This window comes from Maylandia zebra, linkage group LG7 (genome assembly GCF_041146795.1).
Source record: "Maylandia zebra isolate NMK-2024a linkage group LG7, Mzebra_GT3a, whole genome shotgun sequence".
Lineage (NCBI taxonomy): Eukaryota > Metazoa > Chordata > Actinopteri > Cichliformes > Cichlidae > Maylandia > Maylandia zebra.
The window spans coordinates 36118557-36138958 of NC_135173.1; the positions used below are offsets into that span (position 1 = coordinate 36118557).

At 38.2% G+C, this 20402-nt stretch overlaps 1 protein-coding gene across 7 annotated transcripts in view; it reads left to right on the forward strand.

Moving 5' to 3' along the window:
• The window catches only part of cacna1bb (calcium channel, voltage-dependent, N type, alpha 1B subunit, b), a 256626-nt gene that overhangs the window by 226987 nt on the left and 9237 nt on the right, over positions 1-20402 (forward strand). For 4 of the 7 annotated variants that reach the window (XM_076886302.1, XM_076886304.1, XM_076886303.1 and 1 more), the window contains 10 exons: positions 286-413; positions 5535-5631; positions 10765-10870; positions 10995-11102; positions 11618-11727; positions 13378-13541; positions 14012-14141; positions 14228-14338; positions 17495-17533; positions 19825-20089. In XM_076886302.1, the coding sequence (XP_076742417.1) occupies positions 286-413; positions 5535-5631; positions 10765-10870; positions 10995-11102; positions 11618-11727; positions 13378-13541; positions 14012-14141; positions 14228-14338; positions 17495-17533; positions 19825-20089 (1258 nt within the window). Of the gene's footprint in view, positions 1-285; positions 414-3383; positions 3481-5534; positions 5632-10764; positions 10871-10994; positions 11103-11617; positions 11728-13377; positions 13542-14011; positions 14142-14227; positions 14339-17494; positions 17534-19824; positions 20090-20402 lie in introns of all 7 variants that reach the window. The other 3 variants (XM_076886301.1, XM_076886306.1, XM_076886307.1) reach the window with 1 other exon arrangement.

Sequence of the window (20402 nt, forward strand, 5' to 3'; positions counted from 1 at the left end):
GGCAATAAAGTTGGTAGCAAAGCTAATTTTGAACTCTCCAATTTATACAGAGAATGGATAAAATTAAATGCATGCATAACAAAATGTTATCTAGTAATATAAATGTGTTTTTTAATGAATGTGTAAAGCATTCCTTTAAAGAAGAATGCATAGGCTATATAATCACCACAGTACTGTGCAGTTTAAAAAAAAAAAAGTTTAGGTAATAGCTTAAATTAATACCAATGTTCCTATTAATCAACATGTATGCAATTTATTTCACTTTACTGTGATGTCATTTACCAGATGTTGAACCTCTTTGTTGCGGTCATCATGGACAATTTTGAGTACCTTACCAGGGACGCCTCCATCCTGGGGCCTCATCACCTTGATGAATTCATACGTGTGTGGGCAGAGTATGACCCTGCTGCTTGGTAGGAGCCTTTTCTGACTTTGCTACATTTTACTCCCCAGTGTTAGGAAGTGGTAAAGGTGGTTTTCATTTGAAAGGAAGCCAAGTTAGGAAGCAGAACAGTCTCAGATTGACTTCTGTGTCCCAGCTGGATAACTCTGAGCTTGAGCCCAGAGTTTGGGCTGAAGCTGGTGACAATCCCCTCTTTTGGTTGGACTGATGCATGCAAATCCAGAGTTCCACTCGGCATCCACTCAGCTCTCCTCGCTGATAAGCTCCAAAGCGACTCAGTCTCTCACTGTGGTGTGAAGAGAGACTATTTCTAGCTATCCAGTTGGGGAATACAGGTTCATGCCACGACCCTCGCTGCTCTTTACACCAACCAGAAGCAGTTTACCTTTAATAAAACACTATAAAAGTTTTGAGTGAGACAGTAATCTGTCTCAGATTATGAAAGGCTCCTTAAGTTTTAACGAAAGCTTCACAGGAGCCTTGTCAGTGAGTCGGGACTCCAGGAGAGATGAGAAATATGAAATCATCATCACCTGACAGACATTACGGGGGAGGAAGTATTATTTATTCCTTTGAATATAAATGAGCTGCTCTCAGAAGTGCCTACAGTAACATTCAGCTTATTCTCCACTGCTACAACTTCTCTTTATGTCAGTACATTTAAGGCTTATTGTTTTCAGCTTTTATCAAAATTGGTGAGATCCACCTCTCGCCACCGGTTACGGTATTCTGTATCCCTCCACAGTGAAACCAAGTTGGAAGTCCAGAGTCCAGCTTGTGGGGGAAATTTAAAATCAGGCTTTTGATTTTTATTGAAAAACTATGATCATCTTTAATGAAACATGTCACTATCAAAACACAATTCAACTACTTTTTGAACAAAAACAAAAATCTATACTCACTGAATTCCTGAAATTAAAACTGAACATCAGAATCGGGAGAAGTGATACAGTGGGATGCAAAAGTTTGGGCAACCTTGTTAATAGTCATTATTTTCCTGTATAAATCGTTGTTTGTTACAATAAAAAATGTCAGTTAAATACATCATACAGGAGACACACACAGTGATTTTTAAGAAGTGAAATTAAGTTTATTGGATTTACAGAAAGTGTGCAATACTTGGTTAAACAAAATCAGGCAGGTGCATAAATTTGGGCACCACAAAAAAAGAAATGAAATCAATATTTAGTAGATCTGCCTTTTGCAGAAATTACAGCCTCTAAACGCTTCCTGTAGGTTCCAATGAGAGTCTGGATTGTGGTTGAAGGTATTTTGGACCATTCCTCTTTACAAAACATCTCTAGTTCATTCAGGTTTGGTGGCTTCTGAGCATGGACAGCTCTCTTTAACTCACACCACAGATTTTCAATAATATTCAGGTCTGGGGACTGAGATTCCAGAACATTGTACTTGTTCCTCTGCATGAATGCCTTAGTGGATTTTGAGCAGTGTTTCGGGTCGTTGTCTTGTTGAAAGATCCAGCCCCGGCGCAGCTTCAGCTTTGTCACTGATTCCTGGACATTGGTCTCCAGAATCTGCTGATACTGAGTGGAATCCATGTGTCCCTCAACTTTGACAAGATTCCCAGTCCCTGCACTGGCCACACAGCCCCACAGCATCATGGAACCACCACCATATTTTACTGTAGGTAGCAGGTGTTTTTCTTGGAATGCTGTGTTCGTTTTCCTCCATGCATAACGCCCCTTGGTATGCCCAAATAACTCAATTTTAGTTTCATCAGTCCACAGCACCTTATTCCAGAATGAAGCTGGCTTGTCCAAATCTCTGAGACAGCTTTCTTTCCTTCCCCTAAACCATGATGGTGAACAATCTTTGTCTTCAGGTCATTTGAGAGTTGTTTTGAGACCCCATGTTGCTACTCTTCAGAAAAAATTAAAAGAGGAGAGAAACTTACAATTGACCCCCTTAAATACTCTTTCTCATTATTGGATTGACCTGTGTATGTAGGTCAGGGGTCACTGAGCTTACCAAGCCGATTTGAGTTCCAATAATTAGTTCTAAAGGTTTTGGAATCAATAAAATGACAACAGTGCCCAAATTTATGCACCTGCCTGATTTTGTTTAACCAATTATTGCACACTTTCTGTAAATCCAATAAACTTCATTTCACCTCTTAAATATCACTGTGTGTGTCTCCTATATGATATATTTAACTGATATTTTTGTATTGTAACAACCAACGATTTATACAGGAAAATAATGACTATTAACAAGGTTGCCTAAACTTTTGCATCCCACTGTATAAGTCAATTTGAACATTGTTGTTGGTGCTAAAAATGCTGGTATTTCAGAAACTGCTGATCTCCTGGAATTTTCTCTCTCAACCATCTCTAGGTTTTGCAGAGAGCGGTCTGAGAAAGGGAGAACATCCAGTGAGTGGCAGTTGTCTGGGTGAAAACAGCTTGTTGACGCCAGAGCTCAGAGAGAATGGTTAGATTGGGTCAAACTGATAGAAAAGCAACAGTAACTCAGATAACCACTTGTCACAACCAGTATGAAGAATATATGTTATGCAGAAGATCTTCCCTGGTGGGAACACAGGAGAACCTTGAAGAGATGGGCTACAGCAGCAGTAGACCACACTGGATGCCACTTCTGTCAGTTATCAGTTCACACAGGCTCACCAAAATTGGACAACAGAATATCATAACTAATAAGCAGCCAATAAGTGTATATAGTTGTACTGACAAATTTGTAGCACCAGCAGCTTACAGAATTTATGCCACATTGCACATTTTTAATTCTCCCCCCCCAAAAAATAAAAATCCACTGATGTATAAAAAAGAGAAGTGTAAAACAAACTGAACAATGAAGATCCTATGCTGTATTTGTTTTTCTTCTAACTGCCTCTTCTTGACAGTTATTCGTTAATGTCCACTGACTGATAATAGATCAATATGAATAGATAAAATGGAATAACCTTTAACCTAACCTCTCGAATATGTCTCATCTCTTTCAGCGGGAGAATATGCTATCGGGATATGTACAAATTGTTGCATTTTATCTCGCCTCCTCTGGGCCTGGGGAAGAAGTGCCCCAGCAGGGTGGCTTATAAGGTTTGCCCTCCCCCACAGTCCTTTTGTTTTTTAAGGGACTGTGATGGTTTCAGACTGTCAGTGTCTCTTCTCATTCACTGGGGTGCCAGAGAATGACCTGAACACACATGCATACAAATGCTCATCGATCCTCCACTAACCAGCCGGCAGGTAACCATGGCGAGTGCAGGAAACAACGCAGCATGTCAGCCTCAAACGGAAGGCATCAGATGCCATGTCTAAGATATTTTCCTGCTTCTAAACACAGGAGTGAAAGAAGAGTGACGACGAGAGCATTGTGTGCTTTGTTTCCACTTTGGTTACTGCTGTTGTCTCTTAGCATGCAGAAAAAGAGTGCATGTTAAAGGAATACTCCACTGAACATCTCGTTTTTGATTCATAAGCACCAACTTAAGAGGTGAAACTGAAAAATTTTAAGTTTTAGATCAGACACATTCATAGATGTTAAGTTTCATGGCACCTAAGGAGCCCTGGACGTCATCAAAACTGTTGATTTCAAATTTAAAATCAATTTTGAAATGTTCAAGTACCCATTTACTCTTGGCTGCATAAATGACATTAAGCTCACGAAAAACTATCAGACTTTATCTAACAACTTGCTAATAAATTTGAACTGTTAACTATAATTTTAGCCAATTATTCTATCCATCTGTTCTGCTTAGGTGACAATTATTTATTTAAATTCATATATTTAACGTAATGTTTCATTCATCTCTCATTTGCAAACAATTTCCATCTCTATAGTTTCTATCCATAGTTTTAGGTAATCATGTCCAATTTTTCATTAATAACCTTATTTAGCTATTTTAACCTTATGTTTATCTTATACATGTCTCATCTAACAATTAATCTTTTTTATCTGTAAAAGATTATTTAGCTAAGATGTTTTATTTTCAGTTTACATACTTTTAGCTACCAATAGCAACTGCTGGCAATGTTTTTAGTGAAAATGTTTTTAATTACTTTTTGATCATTTTTAAAAATCTGTTTAAATAATTTATGCATTTATTTTGGTAGTCCATAACAGCTGCTTATCCATTACTCTTTGGTATCTTCATAGTTGGTGCTATTCAGTTGATTTGTGCACACATGAACACAATAGTTGTGCTCAGGCAGATCAAAACCATAGAAACACTAAAACCCTTGGATTGTCCCCTCCCAAATGCACTCTAGAGACATTCTGTTATGGTGAGAACGTGGCCCGACCTCGATCTGACTCAACTACCAGCTGTATGCTACAGGTTTGAGCTAAACGCTGTAGCTATATAACCATAAATGTATGTATCATGTGATACAGCAGAGTAGCCGGGTCAACTGAGTCAGACTGGAGTAATCCAGCTCTAGGTATGAGAACATCTTAACTCTTCCACTACACTTGTTTATTTTTTAAGACTAGTTTAGTAAATCTCTTCACGTGCGCCCTGGCTACTGCAGAAATACACCCTGTCAACTGTTTGTACCGCTGGTAATGGCCGCTTCAGATTATGATTTATAGATAATATATTACACTTACCCAGAATTGTGGAAAAGAAGAAAGGAAGTACACCAAACTATTCTTATAAATGTCTTCAGGTACTTCTGCATTTATTTAAATAATATAATATAATGTCATTGCAGCTTTTGTAAAGTAGCCTTCAAACTTTCTACATTCGCCTTTTAAAAATTTGTTACAGGCAGTAATATTTACTTGAAACAGATTGTTTTTTCAAGGAGTATTCCTTTAAAGAAAAATGTACTCAGATTTGTTAAAGCATACCTTCCACTGGGAACCTTTCATCTTTGTACAGGCAATCCTCTGGATCATCCTCCCCTCCTTCCTTCTCTGGAATCCATTCCTGAATCTGTAAATTCAACTAGGATGGCATTCCTGGTCATCATATCCTGGAAATCTTATTAACAAGGATTTCTGTGTTTCCTCTCCCTTCTCTTTTTTTTTTTTTTGGTTTGGCCACTTTCTGTTATAACTTCCCATTCTTCTTTTACCACTCCACCTCCTCACCTGGGGAAACTTCATCCTTCCTTCCATGGTCTCCTACCAACCTTTCCCTGACAAGTGGCCGCATAGCTTACCGGGATATGTACGAGATGCTTCGGGACATGTCCCCTCCACTAGGTTTGGGAAAGAAATGTCCGCCCCGAGTCGCCTATAAGGTAGAATCGCATCTTCCTCCTTCCTTATCCCTTCTTCCTGCAGCCACCGCAGGTTGCCTGTGCTCACCTGTCAAACATCTTCAGGCTTCTGTCAGTGTGTCAAAGCTGATATCTTCTGGCCTGCTGTTCTGATGTTCTTTCTGTGTACTTGTGTGGCTCTCTTGTCCTGTTCTGTGAGGGTTTTCTGTGCATTTTGTTCGTCTGCTCTAGAGGGCCAGGCAACAGTAATAAATAGAAATAAATCAGGGAGATGAGGAAAGCATCATATTCACAAATTCTCCATTGGAAAATAGGAGGTATTGGTTATTAAAATGGCATCAGCATCAACTAAAATATGTTTTTTTTTCTGTTTGATAGTTAAACCTGTCGTTACTTTCTATGTTGACACCACATTATGTATTCTGCAACTCCACAGAGCTTTTGCTTATTGTTTTGGTTTTATGGCTGTCTTGGCACCCCTGTTTCCAGCAGCAGGTTGCTGTTTTCAGCGAACACGCTCTGCTAAATCCACTGTACACCATCTGCCAAGCACCAATTAACAGAAAAATAAAGATAGCGACTAGCTTGTGAGGAAAGAACATCTAGCCATTTGGATGAGACATTTTTCTCAAGGATTAGTGGAGACTGAACACCATTTATGAACTTAATGCATGCCATTCTGTGATTTGGTCAAGTAGCAAGTAACAGACAACCTGTAGGATAATCCAGCTGTGGGTCATCTGCATCTGGAAATGTTTGGTTTAAAAGAAAAAAGGGGTGCAAAGATCCACACAAACACTCAGTGAATAAGAGAACGGGTTGTTCCCCAGACAATTATTTTGTTACTTTGGAAATACTGTTGATGTCTGTAAGATCAAGAAAATACCTTTAAAGATATACCCCACAAGATAAATGGTAAAAAAAAAAAAACAACCTGGTGTTTTGATTATCTGCCAGGTTTCCAAAAGGTCTTAAGGGATGACAACATCCAGATAAATCACCATTAAATTAGATTTCTTTTCCTGATGGCTTTGGTGAAATCCGGTTGACACTTTATGTTCATATAGAGAAAATTGTACCAGATTTGGTGATTTGTTAAACCATAGCCTCTTCACTCAGCACGCGAGCTTTGTGCTTTGCGCTGTAGCACAGGAACAGAGCGGGAGGGAGAGAGAAAGAGAGCCAGGGACAACAACGTCACATTAGAAAGGTATAGTAATCATCCACAACTATTTTCAGTTGCAGATGATAAAGGATTCAGAAAGTCAGTCATGCAGGCCCATATGACAGAGAATATGCATCTTCTTTTTGTTTTCATATTATAATTTATATTTAATTGTGTTGTGGTTTGCAGTGTTTTGTGTTGTTTCAGTTTAAATTTGTTTAAAAGGAAAAAGCTGAAAATTTAAATGGTTAAAAGTTGAAATGTGAATAGCTGGTTTTTGTATTATATGATTTATTTATAACATTTTATGTGGAGTGAATAAATAAAAGTATATTTACGGTGGCCCCTAGAGACAAAGCACGTACGAACTCCAAAACACGTAAAAACTCAAAACACGTACAAAAGACAACAGAAGTGCTCCAGGATGCTGGGCACAGTGTTGAGCTTTTGTTACCTAGTGGCTACACAAGCCAGCAAGTACCAACGACCAGATTTGGTGTGTGGTAGTAACAGGGAAATGAACTTTTTTTTAAAATTATTTGAATATATATATGAGTGCCTGTGTATAAATACACAAACAATACACACATGCTTTCAATTGTGTAATTTAAGTGATCTAGTAGCTCTGTTTTGAAGTTAAGTTAACGCTAGAAATGTGTTTTGGAGTTTGTACGTGTTTTGTCTCTAGGGGCCACCGCATATATTTATATATAAACATATATAAATAGTAAAAAAAAAAGTAATTCCTTTTGTGCATAATTTTATATTATTGTTAATAATAAATTTATTAAAGCAACAAAACAACCCGAAGAGCCAGTTTGGAGCTGAAAGAGCCGGTTCTCTAAAAAGAGCCGGAAATCCCATCACTACTGGTTTATGGAAAAAAAAATTGTAAAAAGAGAGAGAATATTTAGCAATTTTTTTCTTGAAGGATCCCATCTGGATTCATGTGATAAAAAGGATTTATTGAGGAATCTCTCATTCCTGCAAAATGAGTCATTTTAAAACATTTTCACCATCATCTTATCACTGAACGGAATAACGGAGCCTTTCCCATGTGTCCTGTGATTAGAACACCTTTTATCCTTCTCAAGTGGGAGTCAAGTATATGTATATACCTCGACAATCCTCAGGTAGTCCCTGTGCTGGCTGCTAACCTCTTAGCATGCAGACTTAATGTGAGTGGTTCCAGTATGTGCGCAACTGTCGAAATGAATCAGATTTAAAGCAGCCCTGCCCTTGCCCCAGTTAAAAATGTCTGGGTCTGACGTGGCTGCATCTCCAAATATAACTCTTGTTTTTGTGAATCGGAAGGGAAAGACATGAACAAAGCGAGAGCAGCGGTCCACTTGAGAGCAAGGCTAGCATTTTTATCTTTCCCATTTCCATTTTTTTCTATTTCTTCACTCCCACCACTTTGCTGTTGATCACACTCTTTGTTAACCTCCCTTTGTTTCTAAAGAACGCGTTATCATCCTAGTCACAGTTGTCCCTGTTACCCGTTAGTTTACACTTTTATGTTCTGACTTTAGGCAAAGCATCACTCTCCCTTTAGACATTGTATCCTCTCTGAGGATTTCTTTTTCTGTCTATATGTGCAGCTTATGTCTTTGCACGTATGTTTTCTGCATAACAGCATCTAGCACCTTTTTGATGGTGTGTTTCTTCATCTTGTGTCTTCAGCTTTTATTCTTATTCAGTCTGTTTCTGAGAACTACAGAAGCAAGACTTCATAAGTGTCAATGTTTTCTACAGTCCAGGCACTAACTCCCCCTCCTCCTCCTCATTCTCCTCTTACTCGCCTCTAATCTTCTTTCTGTATATCTGTGTTGTGTCCATTTCACTTGAAGAAAGTGAAAACCATCAATTATAGCTTTCCTGTTTTTCTGCTGTCTCTGAACTTTCTCCAGTTGCAGTTCAAAGTCATACATGCAATACATGCATGCTTCCACCATCCCTATTATATATTCATCAATGCATGTGTACATGAATCATTGCATTGCTGCACTGGCATGGATTTATGCTGGCTGGTTTCTTCTTTTTTACAATGGATGAAAAATTAATTCAGTGAACGTTCTTTAAAATGGTTGTTTGTTTTTTAAAATTTGATATTTAGCGCTGCCAAGCAATTGCTACTAATAGCAATTTTAAATACTTTTTAATTTGAAAGTATTGAGAGTGGACCTGAAGCTTGCATTGTAAGTGCCAATTTTGTCTAGATTTCTAAATACAATCAATTTTGAACAATATGAAACAGAGAAAAGCAGCAAATCCTCAGAATCTGCCATTAAACTATTAAAAGTAATAATCAATGTCATCATTAGTTAATTAGTTTATTATGTCAGCAAGGCTTTCCAGAACTAAGTGAAATTTAATTTCTTTTATGCTGGTGCAGTGACCTGTTCTTTCATGTTTCAAGACAAAGAAACTTATCATTAAAAAAAGGTTTGGAAGCCAGCTGATTGGAAATGGTTGACTGGTTTAAACCAACCAATATTCTCATTTTGATGGTGCTGACAAATTGAGGTTGTGGAAGCTGTATTATAAACAAATTTCCAATTTAAATAGATTCACATTGTTCTCACATAGAACAATAATAATTTATCACTGTAGTAAAATGGTGCTCTGGATTCTTTATTTAGAAAATAGAACCATTACAGGTTCGGTGTGAACAAGTAGGAGAAAAATACAGAGTGAAAGTTGGTGCAGTTTTTAATTTTACTAAAATTTGACTTGGACTTTTTTTCCTTATAGAAAAAAGTATCTATTGTAATGTAACTATAAGGTAATTTAGCCCTAAAGTGATGGAGGACAAGTGAAACCACAGAACCATAGAATGTATATAAAAGATGGATGTAGTGCCTTAAACCTGCATTCTTTCCTGTGACCACCAGGGGGAACTCCTATGAATGCAAAAGGAAGTGTGTCATCTCAAACACTGGTTTCAGTCAGGTCTGCTACTCAGTCATCCAGTTTTGAAATGGCAATACGGCAACAGCAAAATTGCTGAGTTTGAAGTTTCACAAAATAATCTCATTAACTGTTGAGTGATAATGGCTGTGTATAAGTTTTATGTACAGTCTATGGCAAAAAAGCATTTGAATGTTCAGATAAAATTAATGTGCAGCTTCAGTGAAAGTTAAATACACCAAGCGAGGACCTTTTTTGTGTATTTTTTTAAACAAAATTCCCCGTCTTCTGTTCCTTGCTCAGTGTTTTTAGGACATTATAGCAGGAATAAACCCCACAGACCATAAGCACATAGAAAATATCAGCTTGATTTTTATCTTTTGCAGCATTTTCAGCACATTAACATTTTGATGGTTGGTTTTTCTGTCAAACTGATTAAAGAGCTGTGTGCCAACCAGCGACCTTTCCTTTCTCCTCCTTAAGTGACTATTTCGAGAACGAAGGACATGCTGCTGCATGTTTCCAGCAGCAGCAACAGCAGTGAAGGCTCACAGTGCTTAGCATTATAAGTTAATCATATTTTCGGTTTTTGGAGAACTGTGCCACGTAGCAGTCTCGTAGCAACGACAGCAGCCATAAACGGCTCTGTTTACTGCTGTTAGGTTGTGGCAAAAAAGGGTGAATCTTTATTTGGATGGACTAAAATAATTCAAAGTGATGACTGATTTATCTTTTTTCAAATATTTTTTTTTGCATTTTTACTTTAATTTTACAGTAAACATAGGAGTCAAAAATTATTTTATTAACCTCACCCCAAATATTTACTCTTTTACTCACTAACGATTCTCTAGTCGATGCATTTGCTGCATTTTTCTGTTCTATCTGTTGTGATGGGCATCTCTTGTCTATATGTCTATATTAAATAACATAGTCATGAATCATTATTTGCTGCCACAGCATGTAACTGTAGATCATCATACCAGTTAATGAAAACAAATCTTTGTTGTTCTGGTGTTTCTTAATCTTTTAAAATGAGATATATCCAGCATTGATAAGCAATCCTTTAATTTGTTGTGTAGCGATTGGTGAAGATGAACATGCCAATTGCAGATGACAACACAGTGCATTTCACCTCCACCCTGATGGCCTTGATTCGCACAGCCCTGGAGATCAAGCTGGCATCTGGTGAGACTAAAACTACAAAAGCCAGAATCCCTTGCAGCTGCCCTGACAGCTTTGATGTGAATGTGAATGGCGCTGAACTCTCTGGTGCAGATGCGATGTGACATGTTTGTGGGCTCATCCTCAGGCTTGCTGGCACAGCGTTTGTGCGATGCTGACCTGAAGAGGGAAATAAACCGAGTGTGGCCCAACTTGTCACAGAAGACCATGGACCTGCTGGTGACGCCGCATAAATGTGAGCTACAGCTGTGTGCGGGTTTTGATGGGATTTACTAGTTCTTGCTGGTTATATGGTTTTTATTTTTACTCACTTTACCTTTTAAGTTTTGTTTTTGCTACGGCTGTTTCCTTCTATCTTATCACTCTTGCTTGAGCTTGAAAGTTAGGCTAGATTAAAGAAAACAAAAAGTTTAAAATGATAAAATAAATTCTGTTATTGAGATATACAGATTTTAGTTTTTAAAGTTAAAAAAAAGGTGTCTACTGTGGTGAGAACATTAAAGAGAAACACATCTGTTGTGAAGACATACTCGCCATAAAAAGTTAAAAATCACTGTACGGTTACCTAGTCACTAGTGGACTGTGTACTAACTACTTCATAAGATGATTAGTTTTTGTTGCCGTGTGTTTTCTTTTGGTTTGCTCGAGTAATCCTGCTGCAAACTGTTGCAGTCTCACCCCCGAGTTGCTGCTCCTCTGTCGCCATCTGCTGCTTACTTGGAGGAACTGTCTCTCACTTGTCTCTTCTAGATAACGAGCTGACTGTGGGGAAAGTCTATGCGGCTCTAATGATCTACGACTTCTATAAGCAGAATCGTGCTAAGAGACTCCAGCAGCAGAATTCTTCAGATGGACCTCAGGTACATCACGAAGCAAAATTCAGCCATGCGTTATTATCTCCAGCTCACTTCATCCAGTTAGAAAAAATCCTAAGCAAATGAGATTATTTGGTCACACCCATTGTCTGCCTTGCCCTCACTGGTTGCACCTGTTTCATGTTTGTTCCTTGTGTATTTATAGTCCCCTGTTCCCCTGGTTAGATGTCAGTCCATCTGTTTAGCAGCCTGTGTACCCTCTTCTTTATCCAACCTGTTTGCGTCCCACTGTGTGTTCATCTCCATTGTTTCTTTCCAGTTTTATTCTAAGTCATTGTGAGGTTATATTATTTTTGTGTAGTTTTTCCTGATCATCCAGCCTTAGTCACTTCCCATGCTTTTGTTTGCCAAGCTTCACTTTTGTTTGTTTGCTTCAGGCTGTTTCTGGGTTTTTTGTTCCTTCCTGTTTATTCATGTTAAAATTAAAGCTCGCCTTTCTTTGGTATCCTTGCCTCTTGAATTCCTTCCGTCTTTTGGTCCTTTTTAGACTTGTCTTCAGAGTATTTCTTGACACATTGATTTTTGATATTTGCCAAATTGAAGGATTCAAGTAAAAGGAAAGGGAAAGAAACAAAGCTGCTGCTATTTGAATTCAGAAAGGGGATTTTTTTTAAATCAGGTTGTTTGAAAGTGTCGTCTATAATGATGAGAATTATCACAGAACTCTACCACCTAGTCTTTTGGTTTTACAGATTTTGGTTTTGTTTAGTTGCATTTACGTTGCTGTGTAAAAGTCTTGAGCCGCCCCTTCTTCTTTATGTTTTTAGTTGTATGTATAGGCACTTTGTTACTAGCAATCGGTAACAAAAACACATAATTCGATCCCATTTCCCACTAAATGCCCAATATCAAACTGTTCCAAAGGAACTATTAGCAAAACACTTACACTGCACTGGAAACGGACAATTGGAGGACAACAGTGAGTGTCTACAGCCATCTGTAAAACACATTAAAGGCTCTGTCATTGCTCAGTTTCTTTGCATTTAAGCCAGTGGTGTATGGGGTGTGGTCAAATCTGATGAAATCAGAAAAGTAACATCAGATTTTGATCCATCATGCATTAACATCTGGAAAGCACTTGATTGGGAGTGGCTTCATTTTTCAGCAGGATAATGATCCCAAACACAATGCCAGTGCAGTAAAAGCATACCTGGATAGAAAAACACACAATGAAACACTATCAGTCATGAATCGGCCTCAGAGGAGCCCAGACCCCAACAGTATTGAAGCAGTGTGGGATCATCTGCCAACATCCAAATAAGAGCTTTCAGTGTCTTTCAAGAAGCCCGGAGAACTATTTCTGAAGACTAGTTGAAGAAAGTTTGTCTTAGAGAGTTCAAGCTGTGTTAAAGAATAAAGGTGGTTGTACCAAATACTGACTTTCAACCTTGATAAAACTATACAAATTCTGTTTTTGCCTTAAATATTTGCATGCCTTTTTGCACGTGTTTCAATACATGCCCTGTTAGGAAATGATGGTTGGCTGGCTCATAATCAAGATGAAAAAAATAGTCTATAGCATTAACCTTTGTACGTGTTAGATGTGTTAATAAGTAGATTTAAATATAATTATACTAGCTTTAATATTTTCTCCACTGATGTTTTGTCAACTCTATGCTATCCTTCTTTCTCCAGAGTAAATTGGGGTCCTTGTTCCGTCCTGTACTGCCATTCACTCACATACAGGAAATAGAACCACCGTTCTCCAGGCCCAAACAAGTCCTCTCACCTGAGCCTGAAAAGAAACCAGAGGCCTCGACAGCTACCAACACCAACACCTTGATTAACAAGGACACAATGTAAGTGACTTTATCTATGTCGTTCCAAATGAAGGAATGACAAGCTGGGAGTCATCAGCATTGCAAAGAATATCATTGCAAAGAATTACTCCCTCATTAGACAGCTGACTCAGATTGTTCGGGGTTCTCCACACGATGCACGTTGCACAAACAGATGCTCAGAAAAAGCCATAAACTGTTGATCTGTGAAACATTTGCAGGCAAACCAGATACAACGGCAGCCAGATTGAGTTATTTTGATTTCTTTTTCCTGTTCATATTCAACCACATCCCTGGCCATTATAACCTAGCAGGGTTTGAATTGTTTACAGTTTTATTTGAGGAAATCAAACTGAAATCAATGAGTTCATCTGAATCCAGCAGGCTCAGAATGACTGGAATTAAACTACAGACCTGAAATAAAACCTCCTTCACACTGCACTGCTGACAGCATCCGATATTACAGTCAGAGTCTTTTTTTTCTTGCACAGACTCAACCACAGGACTGCCATAAAACATTCCCAGTCTGGAGATGTTTCTCAGGCTTCACAGAGGCCCAAAAGTCGAAGAAAGCTGCAGAGAGGCCAGTCGGAGGATGTGCAAAATTTAACAAGACCTCAGGTAAAAAAATCACAGTCATTAAAATGTTTATTATATAACATACACTCTAAGTATATGCACTTATGCCTGTGTTGTCTTTCCTTTAGGAACAGGTTGAACTGAAGCAGGTGGAGAACACTTCAGATGCAGAGGCATATCCCAGCCTGGAAGGTCACTGCAGAGCAGCCTCTCTTCCCCGACTAAATGCTGAATACTACGTAAGCTCTCTGGTGCTCATGAGGTCATGCCTCTTGTTTTACTACTCACAGGAAGAATCTTACAATACTTTTTTGTTTTCTAGATTCTTGTTTTAGTCCAGAAATTGTGCAACTTTTTTTTTTTTAGATAAAATGGACTGAAAAAGGCTGATGGGCTGCTGAAGGGTTACTGGTTAGAGAATGCAGCCGGAAGCAGTGGCTCTCTGTCAGTCCGCATCAATTCAGCCTGTTGACCTCCCCTGAGAATTTCAGATATTTTACCAAGGAGGAAATTCAGCATGGAGATGTGTAAAGAATAAAAGATACAATAAATATGCAGATAGAGGAAATTAGTTAACAGGAAGCAGCTTCACACTAACTGAGAGGAGCTATCACACCTGGCAGGGACAAAAATATTTGGAACTATAAAATACTGTGTCTAATTTTTTGGTTTCTGTACTTTGATCATAGCTCGCTCGTTACCAAATCCATTAACTAAAATGCATCCAGTGTAGAAACAACAATTACTCTACCTTTGATGCGATATAAGGTTTTGTTAATTTGTACTGATGTATAAAAGGCAATGATATTACCAAGGCAATAACCAGATGAGATACAGCACTGAGAGTTCTTAAAGCATGACAAGCTTGAAATCTCTTTTAAAGAAAAGTGATAGATAAACCTTAGATATGACGTCTCAGATATTAAAAGCTCACATAATGCACAGACATGACAGTAATGCTTTTCTTTTGTAAATGTCTGAATGGAAACAGCTAAGCACATTACCTAAGATGTTTAACTTTAAGTTTATATCTCCTGCGACCAAACACTAAAATAAAGTATTTTATAATATGCATTTCTATGAGTGTAGAGTGCTGCAGGGATGGGTCTTAAAACCCAGAAATGATTTGACATTTTGCACCAGTTACTCCAGTTCAGTTGTCGCTAAAACAGCGAGTTTTTTGTTAAATGCATGAATTGATAAGTGTATTTAATGTAAACTTCAAAGATTTTACATTAAATACACTACGCATTTCATTCTAGAACATAAAAATAGGTCTGCTACCAAACAGCTGAATGAGAAGCTATATCATAGCTAACATAGGAGGTTAGGTGGTGAAGTCATGTGACCGTAGTGCAGTCAATTTAGAGACAAATGTTAACACTTTACATAGTTATATTAAAAAAGGTCATAAACCATATGCTGCATGATTATTATATAACATTAAAATTAGGTATCTTTCAGTTTTTGTTTTTGCGATGCAGATTGAAAAAGCTGGCATAAAAATCAAACTGGCTTGTTGTCAAGGAAACCAGTTTGGTACTGACTGGTCTAGTTGAAATTTTAAAGTCCTATAATTTTCTTACATTTTTATGATATTTACTGTAATCACGCTCACCTACAAGAACGTCTGAGTTTTGCGTGACTGCACTAATTTGTTCATTTTTATGACATGCACTTTTTTAGCAACCATTATTAATTATTTCACTTTTGTGAGTTACAGTAGCTGCTCGTGGCTGCTGCATTTGGATGTCATGTTAAGATAAATTTTCTGTCCATCATTTCTGTGTTTCTGGATTTTTCCACCTGTCAGATCTTGTCAGTTTAGCCTTGCCGTTTGCCTGTCTGCGTTTGTGTGTCTGTCTCTGTCGTTCTGCTCTCTTCCACAACACGTAACATGTGCTTTCCTTATGTTTATGTTGCATTTTGATTTCTCACGCTCTCTCTATTTTAACGGACCAGGCTGGAGTTACTCTGTTTTTCATTTCTGTTAAGACGTTTTTGCAAAGGATCAAACCCAACAATGTGCAAGTTGATCGATTAATATGTAACACTTTTTCTAATACTTGTTTTTAGAGCAAAGATGAATCAAGTATGAGTAAATACTGCAAATGTCACATTTTTGATGCTCTTTTAATGTTTTTAAAGACACAAAATAATGTCAAATGTAGCTGGTGTACATACAGAGGTGCCGATTGCAATAGGGCTTAGTGAAGTGAAATATATATGAGTTTGTGGTAAATAAAAATACTCCAAGGAGGCAACATTACAGAAGAAGCAGCTTCTCTTGGAAGTCGCAAAGCAGAACAATGTGAACACATGATAAAGAGACAATTTTGTACACTTTTCTACTTAATTGTCTTTTAAAAGCATTTGAACACATCGACTGCACCTTATTCTTATTGCAAAAAAATCATAAGACTGGCAGCAGATTGAGCAGAACATGTTATAAGACATTCTCATCACCCCTAAGCCTGGTTTTGAGCACCTCCCCCCTGTTAGATCCTCTCCTCCCACCTGAACACCATACGCTACTGTGAGCCACCACACATATGGGCAAAGTTAATTTCAAATTCAGGACATGATTCACACCAGCTGCAGTGCCCATCACCATGCTTATGCTCAGACCAAAGTATTCAGTGAGTTCCTACTACATCCATCTTTGAACTCAGCCTTCATTTCAGTCAGGAGTCCGGATCGCTTTGATCAAAAAGAAGATTGTTATTCCATCTGCAATAATTTCGACTTGATGGCATGGCATGATATTGCAGCCAGAGGCAGAGAGAGCTGCAGTGAGGCCCCTATACAAAACAAAGTGGGTATCAATGACAACAGACGTGGCATTGATGTGAGATTTGCCATTTAAATGTGAAGAAGGAAAGAAAAAGTGTGTTGTCATTGAGATCAGCTGACATAGCTGATCTGGTCTCCATGGCTTGTATAAAACTAATGCTATGCCTGATATCAGCTACACACCTGTAAAGTTTGTGGCTTTATACAAATGACACATATCTGCCATTTGTTGTTTTTCCAGACAAAATCTAACCTTTTACTTTTTCAGTATTAAAAGTTTGAAAGACTTTCTATCACGTGACTGTTTCCTCCTGTCTACATACAGACAGCCGTTAAGTATTAAAATGACTAAAAACCACATTTTGTGGTAGTTTCCATACAGTCGATGTCTCTGTCTGGTAATGATGACACATGTGTGCGTTGACAAGCAGGATGAACACATTGTTGGTTTTGGTCTTTTCATTGACAGAAATATAAGGCAGAATCTCAACTGACTCATCCTTCTTCAGATTCTGCTCTCCTTTTCTGTCTTCCCTTTCTCCTGATTTCGATGCTCACTGCTAATGTTTTGCCCACCTCCTCTTGTGTGTGCTGTCTGATAGCGGAGCCACCCTCGCCACGCCCCTGGGACCCACCTGGCAGTATGTACCACCTGTTGTGCCACACCTCTCTTTCTTCTCCTCTCTCCTCCTCTTGTCCACACCCTCTTCTTTTTCTTCTTTTCTCATGTCTGTTTACCTCCATGTGCTCCTCTCATCACAGGAGTTCACACCCTCCCCACCATCATTGATAAAATGACCCCCCACCTCACAGTTTAATAACTGCTCATCCCATTAGCCTGTTCATAGACACAGTAGACACATTAAAACCCAGTATTAGCCGTTAAACATACCCAGAAAAAGCATTTGTATGTTTAACTGAGGTATGTCAAGCACTCTGTCCTGCTTTTCAGTATTTGTTACAGCAGTACAGTACTACACTTTGGTAAAAATGGGTGTATGTATGTAAGTGTTGTTATCTAGTGTGTAGTTTTTGCTTGTGAGTTAGTGTGATCTTTAAAAAAGAAACACAAGGTTGAGACAGTACTGCTGCTTTTCTGCTATCTAAAAGGTTTTCTTTTTAAAACCTTCTCCAACTTTATCTGTCATTTGTTGTCATGTTTGGTCTTAAAATCTTATTTTTCCAGACAAAATCGAATCTTTTATAGCCTCTTAGTTGAAGGCATGTTCTCTGTTAAAAGACAGAAAACCTTTCTATCACATCACTGTTTCTTCCAGTGGTGTGAATAGAGACAGGAAGAATTGAGAGATTATACCACTAATCTAAGAGGTAAGATTTTAAGACTGTGGACTAGATAAACTGACTTGGTAATATGATTTAGATTTTATTTTGTTGGCAGTGTTGTGATATTGTTGTGTGACTGTTGCTACAGGCTAGACTGTGAGGTAGGAACAAAAAGAACAGCACGTCCAACCTATTCCTGCCTGTGAAAGCAGCAACCAATGTACAAAAAAATAAAGAAGAAATGAAAGAAAAAAACGTTTATCCACCAACCGTGTTTATCTGTTTTTAGTGGGCTTACAGTATGATTAAAGACAATGTTTTTGATTGGCTAAAATAATTAAATAAAATCTACACAGTAACCAGCAGGTGGGGTTGTAACTCAGCTGCTGTTCCAGCTTCCTATCACACAAGTTACCTGGTAGCTGTACTGGTCAGTAAGGTAAGACTTTGTTGGAGAGAGTGTCACTGTCCTCCAGGCATTTATTCAAAGTACTTCAGGGAAAATAAAGGATGACTGTGCAAATTTAAAGCAACACACCTCTATATAATTCTGCTTTAAACACTACATATTATAGGCTGTCTGGTAAAAAAATAATGGCTCACTAAGCAGCTAATGAGCCTATTTTCTCAGGCGCTGGTACGGTAGACCCAAAACAGTGCAAAAAGGAAAATTATTTTAATCAGGCAGACACAGACATAAATACTTATAATACTAATGTCTCTGTAAAGTTAATCACAACTACTGATACATCAGTACTGTGTTTCCAGCATGTTTTGGTTGAATGTAGCACAGGTAAACTATCTTTGGGTGTACATGGCCATATTTTGGCAAAATATGAGTGTCTGGATCATCTTCACATGGATGTGAGTAATTAGATTAAGATATAGCTGTTGGTTGGAATGTCTGTTTTCAATGGGGAGTAAAGCAAAGCAACAAGCAACTAAATTTTAGGCCTGATGGCTAAAAACGATACAATAAGTTGTCACTTGGGCACTGGGTATTCACAATGTAGTGGAATTTAAAAACAGTGGATAATAAACAAAAGCACAAGCACAAGACACTGTAATTAGCTAGTTACAGTTATTGACTTTCTCATCTCCTCTATACAGGCATTTCTAACATAATTCATTTACAAAAAGAGACAAAGCACCATGAAAAAGTCAAGCTGTACAAACAAAATCACTTTTTCCCAGATATAATCCTGATCATAAATTTCTTTAGCCACAATAATACAGAGTAACTTGATATTTTGACAGCCCAAGCTGCTACAACCTTAATTTGAGGCTAACCTTGTAGTAATTGACTCATTATTTACATTCTTTGTAAAGTTCGATGTACCCTCTTGGGAAAAGAATAAAATGCCACAGAGCCAGTGTCACCACCCCCACCTTTTCTTTGTTCACTAACAGAGTTGCTAGTGAAGTCCAGTAGCTTCAAGTTGTGTGACAGATTTTTGTTCCTTCTTGTTAATTTTTTTAACATCTGTGCTTTGAGTAGATGGGATCGAATGTCAGTCTTTAAACAAAAGGCTGTCTCATTGTGTGTTGTGCATATTTTTGGTGATTTACTAAAATTGATTTGGGTAAAAACAACTACTTCCAGCTTCACGCGCTCTAGTCTCATAACACACCTGTCTTCCCTTCTCAGCCGATTGTGGACCTCAGTCCAATAAAGCGCTCAGCATCCTCGCTGACACCACAGCACTATTACCAGGATGTCGGGCTGAAGGACTATGACCTGGAACGCCCCGGTCAGGCTCAGTCCTCTGGAGGGATGGGCCAGGTCCAGGGCCAAGACAGAGCCCACCACCATCACCACCATCACCGCTGCCATAGACGCAGGGATAAGGACAAAGACAAGAAGCAGAAGTCTCTGGATAGAGCTGCATCAGTGCAGCCATCCAGCACCGTTGGTGAGGCATTCTTATTATATGCAGTGTTGGTCAAGTTACTTGAAAAAAGTAATCAGTAACTAATTACTGATTACTTCCCCCAAAAAGTAATCCCGTTACTTTACTGATTACTTATTTTCAAAAGTAATTAATTACTTAGTTACTTAGTTACTTTTTTAAAACACGATTTACAACCTGAATAGGTGATAAAGCGATAGATCTTTCAGCCCAATTCTACTTTTTCTACATAATCCATCATACAAAATGTAATCAAATGGAAAAGTCTCTTTTTAAAACTTGTTTTATTAGTTTTAATCTTTTAACTTTATGCATC